Source organism: Schistocerca piceifrons, chromosome 9 (assembly GCF_021461385.2).
Source record: "Schistocerca piceifrons isolate TAMUIC-IGC-003096 chromosome 9, iqSchPice1.1, whole genome shotgun sequence".
Lineage (NCBI taxonomy): Eukaryota > Metazoa > Arthropoda > Insecta > Orthoptera > Acrididae > Schistocerca > Schistocerca piceifrons.
In genome coordinates, this window is record NC_060146.1 from 196,991,395 (window position 1) to 197,007,633 (window position 16,239).

Here is a 16,239-nt window from a genome sequence, read left to right on the forward strand (position 1 = left end):
GACCTCAGACGTTGAGTCCCATAGTGCTCAGAGCCATTTGAACAATTTTCAGCAAGGAAACGACTGGGATTTTTTTTTTTTTTTTTTTTTTGCTGTCAATGTTTCAAGGCAGCCCATCACAATCTAAGTATAGCAAGAGCTTAAATATTTATAATTTTTTTCCATATTACAGACAAGGATCTCCATAAAACTTAAATCTGGAATCATTTTGTATTAAAAAGAGGTTCAAGACCATGTAAGGTTATTAATGTTTATGTAATTTTTGTTCATGCTTAATGGATGAATAAAGGTTTTTTTAAATTGAATTAGTAATTGTTATGTTATTGTTGTATATCCCCATCAACAAGACAAAATTAGCTTCAAAATGAATCGTAGTTCGCTGAAAGCTGGTATAACGTTCTTGACTTACAAGGTAGACAAATCGTCGCGTTCGGAAAATTATGGAAATTTTAGCGAATTTTAACTAGTAAAATTTTAAAAGGAAACCTTTTGAAAGGTGTATTCTTTTACAGTAACTGGCATTTGTAAATATTATTTAGGATTTTAAAAAAATACGACGTCCATTTTCTCATCTTTCGTGCGGTTTTAAATGGATGTGTACCGTCTGCCTCAGCTGGCGCGATCTCTTTGTGCCTTCTACGTCGCCTTTGGCGAACCTCCGGTGGGAGGGGCTTGAACAGTCGATGGCTCACATGCAGGGTCCGTGGATTACTGAGGTTTCCCCATACCAGTACACGTTCATCCGCTCGATAAAATTTGAAACGAAGCTCTTCCGATTGGGCAACACGTTTCCAGGCATCAACAGTCCACTGTTGGTGTTGACGGGCCAAGGCGAGGAGTAAGGCTTTGTGTCGTGCAATCATCAAAGGTACAAGAGTGGGCCTTTGGCTAAGAAAGCCCATATCGATGATGTTTTCTTCAATTGTTCGCACGCTGACACTTGTTGATGGCCCAACAATGAAATCTGCAGAAAGTTGCGGAAGTGTTGCACTGCTGTCACGTTGAAAGATTCTCTTCAGTCGTCGTCGGTCCCGTTCTTGCAGGATCGTTTTCCGGCCGCATTGATGTAGAAGATTTGATGTTTTACTGGATTCCTAATATTCACGGTACACTCGTGAAATGATTATACGGGAAAATACCCACTTCATTGCTACCTCGAAGATACTGTGTTCATCGTTCGTGCGGCGACGATATCCCCACGTTCAAACTCACTTAAATTTCGATAACCTGCCATGTAGCAGCAGTAACGGATCTAACAACTGCACCAGACACTTTTTGTCTTATATAGGCGTTGCCAACCGAAGTGCCGTATTCTGCCTCTTAACATACGGTATCTCTATATTTGAATACACATGCCTACACCTGTCTCTTGTAATTAATAGCCAAAACAAGGCAAACAATTTTAAATGCAAAGTTACTGCATTTCTACAAACATATGTTTTATCAGAAATAAAAACAGTTGCTGCGTCAGTCACTTGTTTATTTTAGTACTACGCGTTTCCATGGTTCACATCTTCATCTTGAGGTATATATTTGTTTAATTACATGGCTGGTGTTGGTGAAGAGTACAGACGTCTTTTCACAGACGCAGACCACCGGTGGTGTAGGTTATTTTGCGCCTGTTACTAATGATAAAAATGGTTGATTCAGAAAAGGCACTGCAGAGGTTAATAACATGAATTTCCGACAGTGAACTGTACTTACAGTGACGGTACTGTTGCCTGATGTGTGTCCTCTCCACTGCACATTACATTCACGCTGTCGTTTCAGAGAAGTTATGCATCTTAACGATATGTTTGTTTACATTGGCTATAGAGATATGAGATCAAATGGTTTCTGCAAAAATATTTTTTTTTCTAAATCACGTATGGGCTGCACCAAAATACTAACACCTGCAGAACTTACTTATTATATTAGGTAGCTATATATACATTCCATTTTATGTGAATGTGCTGCAGCATTGAATACAAAAAGTAATGATTAAATAGTTAAGTACAGAAATATCTTCTCATTTTGTTTAAAAAAATTTTAATGGGCTGCTGTTGAATACAGATTGTAAGATGGCAAGAACTATGTCCCTTTCATGAAGTCATTAAAGATCACCAAACTCACGTTAAGCGAACAGTAGGGCTGAACAAAGATGACTGACAAGGCACAATGCATCTTGTAGAGGGTATAGTATGGATGTATTGGAATAATTAATGTCAGATGATGGTTTTAAAGTAATTCACACGACACGAAAACTTTGGGGAAATGCATCGATTTACTGGAGGCTAGTTTATCCCAGGGAAGTATGCAGAATTGACTGTGGCCAGCTGGGGAGCGGCAAAGGGAAGCGACAATAGGCACCTTAGGGGGGCACAAGCTCTGAGAAAGCGGCAATTGGGCGCTGTCTGCAGCTACCTTAAGATGAGTGACAGTGAGTGGGTGGTTGACCACATGCTGGTGTACCGGAAAGCAGATGGAGAACTTGTATGGCTGTTGATAAATGTCCGTTGTCCCGTTTTCAGTGAAACATGCGAGAAAGCCGTGCAAATCTACAGTGGAGCGGTCAACAGAGGTCAAAATATGCGTGTTCGTGACTATCGCCACTTCACGCAGAATTCACGGTCCACAGAGTCTGAAGTAAACCAGTTGAAGAGGGACAGAATGAAATAAGCTGGCCTCCAATGGGAACGTAGGACCAAGGAATTTGAAGTACTCTCCTGGGAGTCAGAATTCCGGAAAAATTGGTTTTGTGCAGATGCTAACCTTGATGGATGGCCTGGGAGGAGCTAAATAGCAGAAGTTGAGAGGAAGGGCAATTTTGTAAGAATTTGTTCACTTCCCAGAGCAGGCACTGGTTTGCGCTGGGAAGCGACGCATAATTAACGCGACTTGCGCTGCAATTGGCATAAGTAATTTTGCTGGAGGGGAAACTGAGGCAAAGAGCGAACTGGGAGAAGTCTCCATAGTGGTCTTCCATTCCCAGCTTGCCTTGAGTGCGGACGTGGCGTTCTTTACTCAGCTTGCCTGAGGGAGAGTGAGCATCTCTGCAGTTTAGGACTTAGCAAACGGAACGATTGAGCTTGGAGATAGAAAGTTTTCGTTCAGCTATGTACTGAGCAAGATAGCTAGCAGTGAATAGACAAGTGCAGCCTTTCAGCCCCACGAGGCCGGCCGCGATCCGCACAATGATGATGCCCCACCAAGCTGAATTTGGTGATATTGCACCCGCTGCAGCTTGAATTAGGCCACTGATTAATTTGTTGGATCATGTCGGCAAAGTTTCCACGAGGCTTTCATGGGCCGTGTATTGTGGAATTCTTCTTGCACTTCGCATTATGCCGGGGTCAGTCAATAGGAATTAAGTTTGATTTATCGCGCTTTACTCCACGTGAATGCAATTTATTACCACTGCCTGTTAGGAGAGTCATGTGATCTGATGATTAAAGTTCGGGAGTTAAAATAAATTTGTGCTAATCGACTGCATCTGTTTTCAGTCAAGTAGTTGAAATCGCAAGTCACTTTCTTAATTAATTTTATGTTCAACATTTGCATCTGGTGTTCAATAGTTGAATATAACATCAATGTGCACCCCTTTTTAATTAAAAGGGATCAATTCTGAATCAATTAATGTCAACACTGCCCCAGAGTTCAATCAGGAGTCACAGGGCCTTATCACATTCTTTGCGTTATCTGACATTGTGGCAGTTTTGCACTTTCTGTGTAGTGTCCCTTTTGCAATATTCAGCCTTATCAAGGCGAAACATAAATAAAACTGACAGTATGTGACTCAAAATGAATTGAAAACATTGATTTATCATTGATTTACATGTAAAAATATTCAATATATATATATATATATATATCGATAAATGCAGGAAAGACATTATTTTTATTGTATGAGATTATAATGTGATTATCTTTGTATGAGTACAAAATACAATGCAATGCTCATTCTTCTGTCTAGTCTGTTTTGTTCTGTTCGTTCTGGTCTTAGCCGGAATAAGGTACGCAAGCTATTGTGCTGCGCTAGCATTTGTTTCTGTCGTAACGTAATTGCAAATATTTAATGGTGTAAACTGTGTCCTAGTAAGAATATATTAGTATAAAGTGATCTCCGCGTGTTATTTGAAGAACCTACGCCACATTTATCTTATGAAAAGAATATTTAATGAAAATTATTTAGCATGTTTCCAGCTGCTGTGGAGCGAGTAACAGTAATCTCTGACTGTTAACAATTAGCCGCCATTACGCGGTACATTTAAAAAATATTTTTTCGCAGCACAATGACTGATAGCCGGAGCGGAAGAAATTAAGTAAAAATATTCAGGTAGATTAATTGAAGGAATCCAGTGAAATAATTTTATCAAAATTTGTCTATTATCTGTGATAGTAATAATTTCAGAGCTGATTACTACTACGCTATTGCATTTACAGGGACACGGACAAGCACACATTTTCAGTATCACTTTATGCGTTTGGTCGTTTACTAGTCGATAGTTATGAATATTATATTATTTGTGATAATAAAAATTTGTATACTGCCAAATAACATTGTAAATTTATCAAAAGTTCATCCGATTACATGTATTTTTCCCCTTATATCAATTGTAACTAGTAAAGAAAATTGTGTTAGAAATAAAAAGAGTGATGAACGGGACTCGATCCAGCGATCCAGTGATTACGGGGCTTGAACGCTACCCACTCGGCTGCCGCCGCTTCCTGGTAAAAACAGCCACGCACAGGTATATACTTGACGAGCGAAATTATCTTGCGATTTTATCAGTAACGCTTGAGAAATATGCGCTACCGCTTACACATTTTGTTGTCCTAATGGAGTACTACGAGTGTGAGAAGTTTGAAGTAAATCCCCACTCCAAACGTCGTCGCCTGCCCTTGTGAGATGAAGAGGTTGGCATGGGAGAGGAGTTCATGGTGGGTCGCATCAAATCAGTGAGAAGACTGATGACAAAAAAAAAGATCAGTGATATATGTGAATATTGCATTCAAAATGTTCGGCGAACACAGATAGTAGTGAAGAAGTAATAAAATAAAGTGTTATGGTTTAGGCGCCAGTTTTCCTGAATGAGCAACGAAAATTAAGTAAGCGACGAACATCTTTCATCTTTTTGTGGGGGATGTCAGCGAGAAAAAGTTTCGTAAAGTTTTGAAATCACGCGGAAAGTCACTAGTGCTCTCATTCACAGATGCTGGATGAATGAAGTGTGGCTGCTTCCGCTTCATGAGGTACACTTCTTTTCTCCCGCACCCGAAACCCTTTGGTTTTTAGAAATATATAAGATAGCTGTTTTAATTCAAGGTACAAGCAATCAATACAGCGAAGCCGGATACCAGTGTGAGAAAGAATGACAATTTATTTATTAGTTGATCACATGTGCACTCCCACAAAATAAATCCCTACATCCAGTTTGGTGAGATCTGTGAAATGAATGAATGTATGGTCGTCTGCTAACCGCAGATAGTGAATGTGAATATATGATCTACTTTGAGACGATCCTTTGGCCACCTTTGGTGGGACCAAAGATATGTAATTTACCTGAGCTTTGAGCGCCTGAAATGTGGCTGACCAATACGGTAGCATGGTCTTCCCCCACCTCGACAGAGGTGCGAGAGAACCTGAAGAACGGCCATGTTTCAGCACTCTGCCGCTGGATCTTGTGCTGTTAAGACCTGTCTTAGTTGTGCTCCGTAAAGACAAAAGAGTGGAGACATGGTATGCATGTGGAATATTTAAGAGTAGTTTGAAATAATAATTTCTCTATTTCAGGAACTTTTCTGGGGAGAATTAAATGTCAGGCAGGTAATATTAATGAGATCGTAGTAATCTTCGGCAGTGACCAACGGTCACAATGAAACCATGTGTAGCAATAAGTTGAAATAGTTCTGTGTGCTTAAGCTGAATTACTAGCGTGTGTACAATAAGTTGAAATATTTAAGAAATAGCGTGTGTACCATGAGTTGAAATATTTAAGAAATGACGTGTGCAGGACTTGAAATTAGAGACGAGTACTTCCACGTGGTGAGTACTGTGTGAGTCTCAATCTGTGTATAAGACAAAGGATAAAGAGAAGTACTCGTCCATGGTATCAGTTGAGGACTCGTGTGTGTGATGAATATGTTCTTAATATTACTTTGCGTGATATGATTCCGTGTGACGCTAGATTCAAACTCTGGGAGAGAAGCAAGGTGAGTCGGCCGTCTATCCAGCAACGCCACTTGGCTTGCATTGCACAGGAAGACGTGCATATAGTTCATAGTAGGAAAGTAGAATTACAAAGTGGGGCAGTGTCGTGTGAAACTGGGATAAATACTAATTGAAGTGGGAAAGCTGAAAGTGATAGTGTTGTGACTAATCCCTGTGTTGTATTTCATGTTGTAGTGTGGTGTATGTCATGTAATTTAAGTATGTGTGGTTTGCATGGGAGAGTAGCAAGGTAATTTCGGAGGTAGTGGGTTATGCGTGTTCCTTTTGTACTGCTCGGTCTGGAGGAAAGTTTCGTGATGGTGATTTTGAGAGTCAAAGTGTGAGATATAATAAAAGATCCACCATCCTATCCAGAGAGTGCACTGTAGTGTTAAATAATTACGAGACCATAAGGTAGAGAATCACCAATGTAAAGCCATGCCCACTAGGCGGAATTTCTCATGTGTTATTGTTGTAGGTTATAGAATTTGTGTGTTTAGATTATAGAATTTATCGGAATAAATAAGATAGTGATAAGAAAAAGATTGGTGGACTTTTCCTTCGAATTGTATGTTGTCATGATGTCCCTAATTTATAATGTGTGCGCCACTCATATTCAGTGCGGTGGCCACGTGTTGATAAAAGCCGTTAAATAAAAGACAAAAAGAAAATGTGGTATTGTCAGTGCGTAGTGAACAGTTAGAGTTCTCTAAATTACTGATAGTCAGATACGTGTTTCTGATGCGTATTATTTATACAGGAGGATAATTTGTAACTTAATTGTGAGTACGAGAGTTTATGTTACTCGATAAATAAGAATGAATCCACTCGCTTGGCAGACCACTCATCTTGCAGGCCTGAGTGCTTGATGCCACAGTATGAGCAAGGCATGTGGGTGCCTCTCACCGTTTCAGCGTGAAGGGGTAACAGACATAAGACAACGCACAAAAACTTTCATTTTTATAATATATGTAAGATATAGAGTGACAATTATTGAACTATGTGAAAAAAACCTAAATTAGTTACTAACTACGGCGTACATACACTTTATTCAACATGTAAACGTCACTACCCCTTTTCGGATGTAGGTTGTGACATGCTCGATATGGGTGCGATCATTGGCGATTATTTGACGCAGACGAATAGCGAAATTCTACACTAGCCGGTGAAGTGTCGGAACATCGACGCTGTCGATGACCTCCTGAATGCCTGCTTTCAGCTCAGCATTGGTTTTGGGGTTATTGCTGTACACATTGTCTTTAATGTAGCCTCACAAAGATTAGTCGCATGTCTTCAGATCCAGATATGGCGGCCAATCGAGACCCATGCCAGTGGCCTCTGGGTGCCCCAGAACACGAATGCGGCCCTCAAACTGCTCCCCCAGGGCATCAGACACTCTCCTGCTTCTGTGGCGGTCGAGTTCCGCCTGTCATGAAGCACATATTGTCAAAATCAGGATGACTTTGGAAAATGGGGATGAAACCATTTTCCACAACCTTCATGTACCGTTCGGTAGTTACCGCGCCATCAAGGTAAATATCGCACCGATTATTCGGTGATTGGATATTGCACACCAGACAGTCACCCGTTGAGCGTGAAGAGACTTTCCGGTCGCGAAATGTGGATTCTCAGTCCCCCAGATGCGCCGATTTTGCTTGTTGACGAACCCTCCAAATGAAGGTGGGCTTCGTCGCTAAACCAAACTATGCCAGCGCATACTATTTCCCAGAGTGCCGCGTGGCCAGCAGTTTGAACATCCTAACACAAACCGTAATGACGATTTTATTGCACGTATTTCAATGATATTGTCTCCCTGTATAAGATAACAGGCATAGCATCAATCACAGGGATGAACAAATTTATTGTTACAATGAGCGGAGTTACCTACAACCGCTCTCAGTTGGGGAATCAGTGTTAAACAAGGTCAAGCATCGCAATTCTTATGTCGGAAACTAAACCTTCACTTCTGGGTATCACCCGTTTATCCCTTACTGGCTCTCTCTGTCGTCCTAAAAACGTGTGGCAGATGTACGCGTAAAACGAAGGAATATCTTTCTGTAACGACTGTGTGCTTGCAGGTTGGTGCTGTGACAGGAAAAAAGAATAAGTACGGAAGTCGTCGTCCTTCCCGTGGTTTTCCCATCCTGCGGAAAGACTTCCGCTACGAGAATCCTTATAGTGGGCCCGCGGTGCCAGCGATGTTCACTGCGTGTGATTCCCTCTCGGTCTCAACAACAATTGACAATGCATCCAGTGGGGGTAGCTGCTCCGCTGCTGGCTCTGCTGGCGGCGAACGGCACTACGGTGCTCGACTGTGTCTGCCTTAAGATCCACACCTCCAACTTCGAGGGCTACGGTGCAGACTGGATATATAGCGCCTACTGTGGAGAGTTCAGTGAGTACTTTCTCGTATAGCACTGATTCACACTACTTTAATGACCGCCCAGTCTTGCAGTACTGAGACTACGCTTTGCTTGCATATATTGCTATCAAACAAGATGAGACTTTCTCAGTGTGACGGCAAATGACTATGGAACTTCACTACACTACACATCAATCGACTTTGCCCAGCTTTTTGCGTGTGACCAGATGAAACGTAGTGCGGTTTCGAAAGGCTGAAAATAATCAGTCTACATCTCTTCATTGAGCCCAAGACGTTTTCGATATGTGTGAGAGTACGTGTTAGACAGAGGTTGTGGAATGTGATGGGTAGGATGCATAATCATTTTTCGAAGGTTTCCACCGTAATTCATTTTGTGTTAAAATCGACCACCTTATTCTCTTTTGGTCACCGCGTACTTACATCCTATGAATGCCCGCTTATTAACCCAGTATGTATAAGCTATTAATTTGATTTTGTTGAACACCTTTTAGTAGCATAACTCATAATCCTATACATAATATACTAGCTTGTGATGCTACACTACTGGACGTTAAAAGTGCTACACCACGAAGATGACGTGCTACAGACGCGAAATTTAACCGACAGGAAGAAGACGCTGTGATATGCAAATGATTAGCTTTTCAGAGCATTCACACAAGGGTGGCGCCGGTGGCGACACCTACAACGTGCTGACATGAGGAAAGTTTCCAACCGATTTCTCAAACAGAAAAAGCAGTTGACCGGCGTTGCCTGGTGAAAAGTTGTTGTGATGCATCGTGTAAAGAGGAGAAATGCGTACCATCACGATTCCGACTTTGATAAAGGTCGGATTGTAGCCTATCGCGATTGCGGTTTATCATATCGCGACATTACTGCTCGCGTTGGTCGAGATCCAATGACTGTTAGCAGAATATGGAATCGGTGGGTTCAGGAGGGTAATACGGAACGCCGTGCTGGAATCCAACGGCCTCGTATCACTAGCTGTCGAGATGACAGTCATCTTATCCGCATGGCTGTAACGGATCGTGCAGCCACGCCTAGATCCCTGAGTCAACAGATGGGGACGTTTTTAAGACAACAACCATCTGCACGAACAGTTCGACGACGTTTGCAGAAGCATGGACTGTCAGCTTGGAGACCATGGCTGCGGTTACCCTTGGCGCTGCATCATAGACAGGGGCGCCTGCGATGGTGTACTCAACGGCGAACCTGGGTGCACGAATGGCAAAAGTCTTTTTTTCGGATGAATCCAGGTTCTGTTTACAGCATGTTGATGGTCGCATGCGTGTCTGCCGACATCGCCCTGAACGCACATTGGAAGCATGTATTCGTCATCGCCGTACTGGCGTATCACCCGGAGTGATGGTATAGGGTGCCATTGGTTACGTATCGGTCACCTCTTGATCGCGTTGACGCCTCTTTCGACAGTGGACGTTACATTTCAGATGTGTTACGACCCGTGGCTCTACCGTTCATTCGATCCCTGCGAAACCCTACATTTCTGCAGGATAATGCACGACCACATGTTGCAGGTCCTATACGAGCCTTTCTGGATACAGAAAATGTTCGACTGCTGCCACGGCCAGCACATTCTCCAGATCTCTCACCAACTGAAAACGTCTGGTCAATGGTGGCCGAGCAACTGGCTCGTCACAATACGCCAGTCACTACTCTTGATGAACTGTGGTATCATGTTGAAGCTGCATGGCCAGCTGTACCTGTACACACCATCCAAGCTCTGTATGACTCAATGCCCAGGCGTATGAAGGCCGTTATTACGGCTAGAGGTTGTTGTTCTGGATACCGATTTCTCAGGATATATGCACCCAAATTGCTTGAAAATGTAATCACATGTCAGTTCTAGTGTAATATATGCCCAATGAATACCCGTTTAGCATTTGCATTTCTACTTGGTGTAGCAATTTTAATGGCCAGTATTGTACTATGTTACTTAGTCCTGTTACGTACAAGTTAAGTTTCCAAATCACTATATGCAACTTGAAAATAGACGACTTTTTCAATACAGATGGTCAAAATTAACCCATTCTGTGAATGATTAGTTTACGACTAACATTTAAGAACGGCACTAAGCTAAAGAATCACACTAACTTTCGTGCCTTGTCACTGCATATCCATTCCTGATAGTTCGACGCTTAAGACTTAGAAATTCTCCACGACATTTGGTAAAGTTCAGTACTCCCTTTTATTTCATATTCCTTACGGCAAATATAGTTCTAGTTCCAACATAACTGACAATATGGTAGCCAAACCTACCAACGATTCTGGCTCACACTGCCTTTTCTTTCTACCCATAGGCATTAAACCTTATGCCCGCCTTCAATTCAAGCTGGCCAATACTATTTCATGAGATCTTGACGCCAATTTAAGCTAAATTTAATATTTGTGCAATATCGTTTAAAGTATTTTTCCATAGGCAGATAACTTTGACCTTGTTGCTCTAAAGAATCTTTTTAAAGGAAACTATATCGTTGCCCACGTAGTCACGCTGTATGCAATGGAACCTTTGAGATATCATTCCTATCAAACTTTAGTTTGCAGACTATATTTTGTAAATGCCTGACCTATGTCGGACACTTATACTTTGCTCACTATTAGACCATTTATGTTCCCGTTCAATAGGGAAAAATATAGCTTATGTTCGTATTATTAGATTGACTTTTGTGGGTCAATAGTATATAAGTGTGTAGGCAGTAGCGTGTACGCCCTGACACACCCTACTTGAAATATTAGGTCCTTATTTCTTGGTAGTCTATGTGAGAATTCCACGACGCTCACAATAATCCTCATCCCAAATAGTTAATAGCCTTGTAGGCAACATCCTAGATAGGTAATATCTGATACACTAGAGTGTGTATTTCGACAATTAGGGTGGCATAACCTAGTTGAATGCGTAGGGTCTTGAACCAACAACTAACTAATAACTAACCTTTCCCAGTGAGAGTTTTGTTCCTCGTCATCCTTGTAACTACATACAGTGGACGGTCGTCCGTATTATATTTATAGTTAGTGTATCGTTGGTTAAGTTATTACAGGTTTCCTAAATACAACGTTGACCATCTGTGCATAAAGCCATAAATGATGCCCTAAGCTTTACACCCCCACTCTCTCATAAATGCGTAGTAATGTAGTGCCATAACGTAACAACCTTAGTCAAATTTCGCGTTAAAAAAGAGACGTATTTCTCCATGTATAATGGAAATTATGTTATTTCCAACTTCCTCTAACTTTGAGAAGTACTCGCGTAACTAATATATAATCTTGTTCGTCCCACGCATGAGAACGTGTGGAACCATACCAGCATAGAGGTGATCATATGTGAGATTTAATCTAAGAAGCAGAACTTAACGTCTAAGTAAATTTCTCATCAATTAATAAGGTCTCGGTTTACAGTTAACGCTCATCGGGATTCTATCTACACTACTGGCCATTAAAATTGCTACACCAAGAAGAAATGCAAATGATAAAACTGGTATTCATTGGACAAATATATTACACTAGAATTGACATGTGATTACATTTTCACGCAATTTGGGTGCATAGATACTGAGAAATCAGTACCCAGGACAACCACCTCTGGCCGTAATAACGGCCTTCATACGCCTGGGCATTGAGTCATACAGAGCTTGGATGGCGTGTACAGGTACAGCTGCCCATGCAGCTTCAACACGATACCACAGTTCATCAAGAGTAGTGACTGGCATATTGTGACGAGCCAGTTGCTCGGCCACCATTGACCAGACGTTTTCAATTGGTGAGAGATCTGGAGAATGTGCTGGCCGGGGCAGCAGTCGGACATTTTCTGTATCCAGAAAGGCCCGTACAGGACCTGCAACTTGCGGTCGTGCATTATCATGCTGAAATGTATGGTTTCGGAGGGATCGAATGAAGGGTAGAACTACGGGTTGTAACATTATCTGAAATGTAACGCCCACTGTTCAAAGTGCCGTCAATACGAACAACAGGTGACCGAGACGTGTAACCAATGGCACCCCATACCATCACGCCGGGTGATACGCCAGTATCGCGATGACGAATACACGCTTCCAATGTGCGTTCACCGCGATGTCCCCAAAGACGGATGCGAGCATCATGATGCTGTAAGCAGAACCTGGATTGATCCGTAAAAATTATGTTTTGCCATTCGTTCACCCAGGTTCGTCGTTGAGTACACCATCGCAGGCGCTCCTGTCTGTGATGCAGCCTCAAGGGTAACTGCAGCCATGGTCTCCGTGCTGATAGTCCATGGTGCTGCAACGTCGTCGAACTGTTCGTGCAGATGGTTGTTGACTCAGGGATCGAGACGTGGCTTCACGATCCGTTACAGCCATGCGGATAAGATACCTGTCATCTCCACTGCTAGTGATATGAGGCCGTTGGGATCCAGCTCGGCGTTCCGTATTACCCTCCGGACCCACCGATTCCATATTCTGCTAACAGTCATGGGATCTAGACCAACGCGAGCAGCAATGTCGCGATACGACAAACCGCAATCGCGATAGGCTACAACCCGACCTTTATCAAAAACGGAAACGTGATGGTACGTATATCTCCTCCTTACCCGAGGCATCACGACAACGTTTCACCAGGCAACGCCGGTCAACTGCTTTCTCTGTTTGAGAAATCGGTTGGAAACTTTCCTCATGTCAGCACGTAGTAGGTGTCGCCACCTGTGCCAACCTTGTGTGAACACTGTGAAAAGTTCATCATTTGCATATCACAGCATCTTCTTCGTGTCAGTTAAATTTAGCGTCTGTAGCACGTCATGTTCGTGGTGTAGCAATTTTAATGGTCAGTAGTGTACTTAAACCTAACTAACCTAAGGACGTCACACACATCCATGCCTGAGGCAGGATTCGAACCTGTGACCGTAGCAGCCACCCGGTTCCGGACTGAAGCACCTAGAACCGCTCGAGCACAGCGGCCGGCGCTCCAATGAACAGAATCGTATCATCGGGCCAGAATTAACTGATCTCCAGAGGTTGCAAATACCGCTTCAGTTGTAAATTTCGTTTATTATTACGACCGGTTTCGAGCTCTCATAAGCCCATCCTCAGGTATCGTTACTGGCAGGGGACGTGTACTAGACTCGGTGTGCTACCTATGAGTGCAACTGAAGCGGTATTTTCAACCTCTGGTGTAATGCTCAGTTTCGGATGTTCTTCCAACAGGATTGTAACTGAGTTCCGTACCTACCGTGACAATAACAAGCCCAGCCTGGTCAGACGGTAATTGCCATGGAAGGTACGTAATTCAGTTAATTTTCGCCCGCTACATGCATTTCTGTTCAGTGCTTATGAAAGCGGTTGTGGATGGCTGGTTACGTTTGGGTCCTGAAGATGACACCGTTTGGTGTTGAAACTGGTGACATTTGTTAAAAAATAGTAGACGACAGTGGATTTAAATACAGCTGCTGGTTTTGTTATCATTATTCAAGTACTTCGTTCCGTCTGCAGTCCAACTTTCCTTGATGGATTACCAGAGACTTCAGTGTATGGCTGCGTCGGGTCTGCGCCACACTCGAAGCTTACCATCTGGTCTTACCAACTGAAATCGGGACCATTTGAGGAGGCCACGGTTTTCCAATCGCTTAGGGGTCCAACCGATGAAGTCACGAGGCCAGGACAGGGGTTGCAGGCGATGTTGTGCTGTCAGCAAAGGCACTCGCGTCGGTCGTTTGCTGCCATAGCCCATCAACGCTAGATTTCGCCACATTCTCCTAATGGAAAGGTTCGTCGTATTTCCAACATTGATTTCTGCGGTAATTTGACATAGTGTTGCTTGACGAACTGCCTATTGGCTTCTGTCTCGTGTTCTTCGGCCGACGTTCATCTGATGATTTTTCTGACGTTTCGCCAGCACGAGTGGCTGCCATTGTCAAAGCTTCACCCTCCATTGCTGGTGCTGAACTGGAGCTCCATTTCACCAACGGCAATGGAGGGTGAAGCTTTGACAATGGCAGCCACTCGTCCTGGCGAAACGTCAGTAAAATCATCAGATGAACGTCGGCCGAAGATCCCGAAACAGAAGCCAATAGGCAGTTTCTCAAAAATTGGCTGCGAGTTCCTTAACAATAATGTTGCTTGTCTGCTAGCCGAGACGACTGTACGCAAAGACTGCTGCTCTCGGTCGTTAAGTGAAGACATTCGGCCACTACGTTAATTGTGGTGAAAGGTAATGCTTGATATCTGGAATTCTCAGCAAACTTGTGTCACTGTTGATCTCTAAATACTGAATTCCCCAACGCTCTCCGAAACGGAATGTCTGATGCTGGGAGCTCCAACTAGCATTCTGCGTTCAAAGTCTTTTAATCCCTGTCATGTGGGCATAATCACGTCGGAAAGCTTCTCACGTGAGTACAAATGACAGCTCTGTCAATGCACTCGCCTTTTATACCTTGTGCAAGGGGATACTGATTTAATCTGTATACAGGGTGGTCCATTGATAGTGACCAGGCCTAATATCTCACGAAGTAAGCATCAAACGAAAAAACTACAAAGGACGAAACTTGTCTAGCTCGAAGGGGGGAAACCAGATGGCGCTATGTTTGACCCACTAGATGGCGCTGACATAGATCAAACGGATATAAACTGCGTTTTTTTTTAAAATAGGAACCCCCATTTTTTATTACAAATTCATTAGTATGTGAAGAAATATGAATGTTTTAGTTGGACCACTATTTTCGCTTCGTGACACATGGCGCTGTAATACTCACAAACGTACACTCCTGGAAATTGAAATAAGAACACCGTGAATTCATTGTCCCAGGAAGGGGAAACTTTATTTACCCATTCCTGGGGTCAGATACATCACATGATCACACTGACAGAACCACAGGCACATAGACACAGGCAACAGAGCATGCACAATGTCGGCACTAGTACAGTGTATATCCACCTTTCGCAGCAATGCAGGCTGCTATTCTCCCATGGAGACGATCGTAGAGATGCTGGATGTAGTCCTGTGGAACTGCTTGCCATGCCATTTCCACCTGGCGCCTCAGCTGGACCAGCGTTCGTGCTGGACGTGCAGACCGCGTGAGACGACGCTTCATCCAGTCCCAAACATGCTCAATGGGGGACAGATCCGGAGATCTTGCTGGCCAGGGTAGTTGACTTACACCTTCTAGAGCACGTTGGGTGGCACGGGATACATGCGGACGTGCATTGTCCTGTTGGAACAGCAAGTTCCCTTGCCGGTCTAGGAATGGTAGAACGATGGGTTCGATGACGGTTTGGATGTACCGTGCACTATTCAGTGTCCCCTCGACGATCACCAGTGGTGTACGGCCAGTGTAGGAGATCGCTCCCCACACCATGATGCCGGGTGTTGGCCTTGTGTGCCTCGGTCGTATGCAGTCCCGATTGTGGCGCTCACCTGCACGGCGCCAAACACGCATACGACCATCATTGGCACCAAGGCAGAAGCGACTCTCATCGCTGAAGACGACACGTCTCCATTCGTCCCTCCATTCACGCCTGTCGCGACACCACTGGAGGCGGGCTGCACGATGTTGGGGCGTGAGCGGAAGACGGCCTAACGGTGTGCGGGACCGTAGCCCAGCTTCATGGAGACGGTTGCGAATGGTCCTCGCCGATACCCCAGGAGCAACAGTGTCCCTAATTTGCTGGGAAGTGGCGGTGCGGTC

At 43.5% G+C, this 16,239-nt stretch overlaps 1 protein-coding gene across 2 annotated transcripts in view; it reads left to right on the forward strand.

Annotated features, from left to right (window-relative positions):
* The first annotated feature begins 8,410 nt into the window (after positions 1-8,410).
* The window catches only part of LOC124717169, a 56,888-nt gene continuing 49,059 nt past the window's right edge, over positions 8,411-16,239 (forward strand). For both annotated transcript variants that reach the window (XM_047243939.1, XM_047243940.1), the window contains exon 1: positions 8,411-8,585. In XM_047243939.1, the coding sequence (XP_047099895.1) occupies positions 8,435-8,585 (151 nt within the window). In that variant the 5' untranslated portion in view covers positions 8,411-8,434. The remainder of the gene's footprint in view (positions 8,586-16,239) is intronic.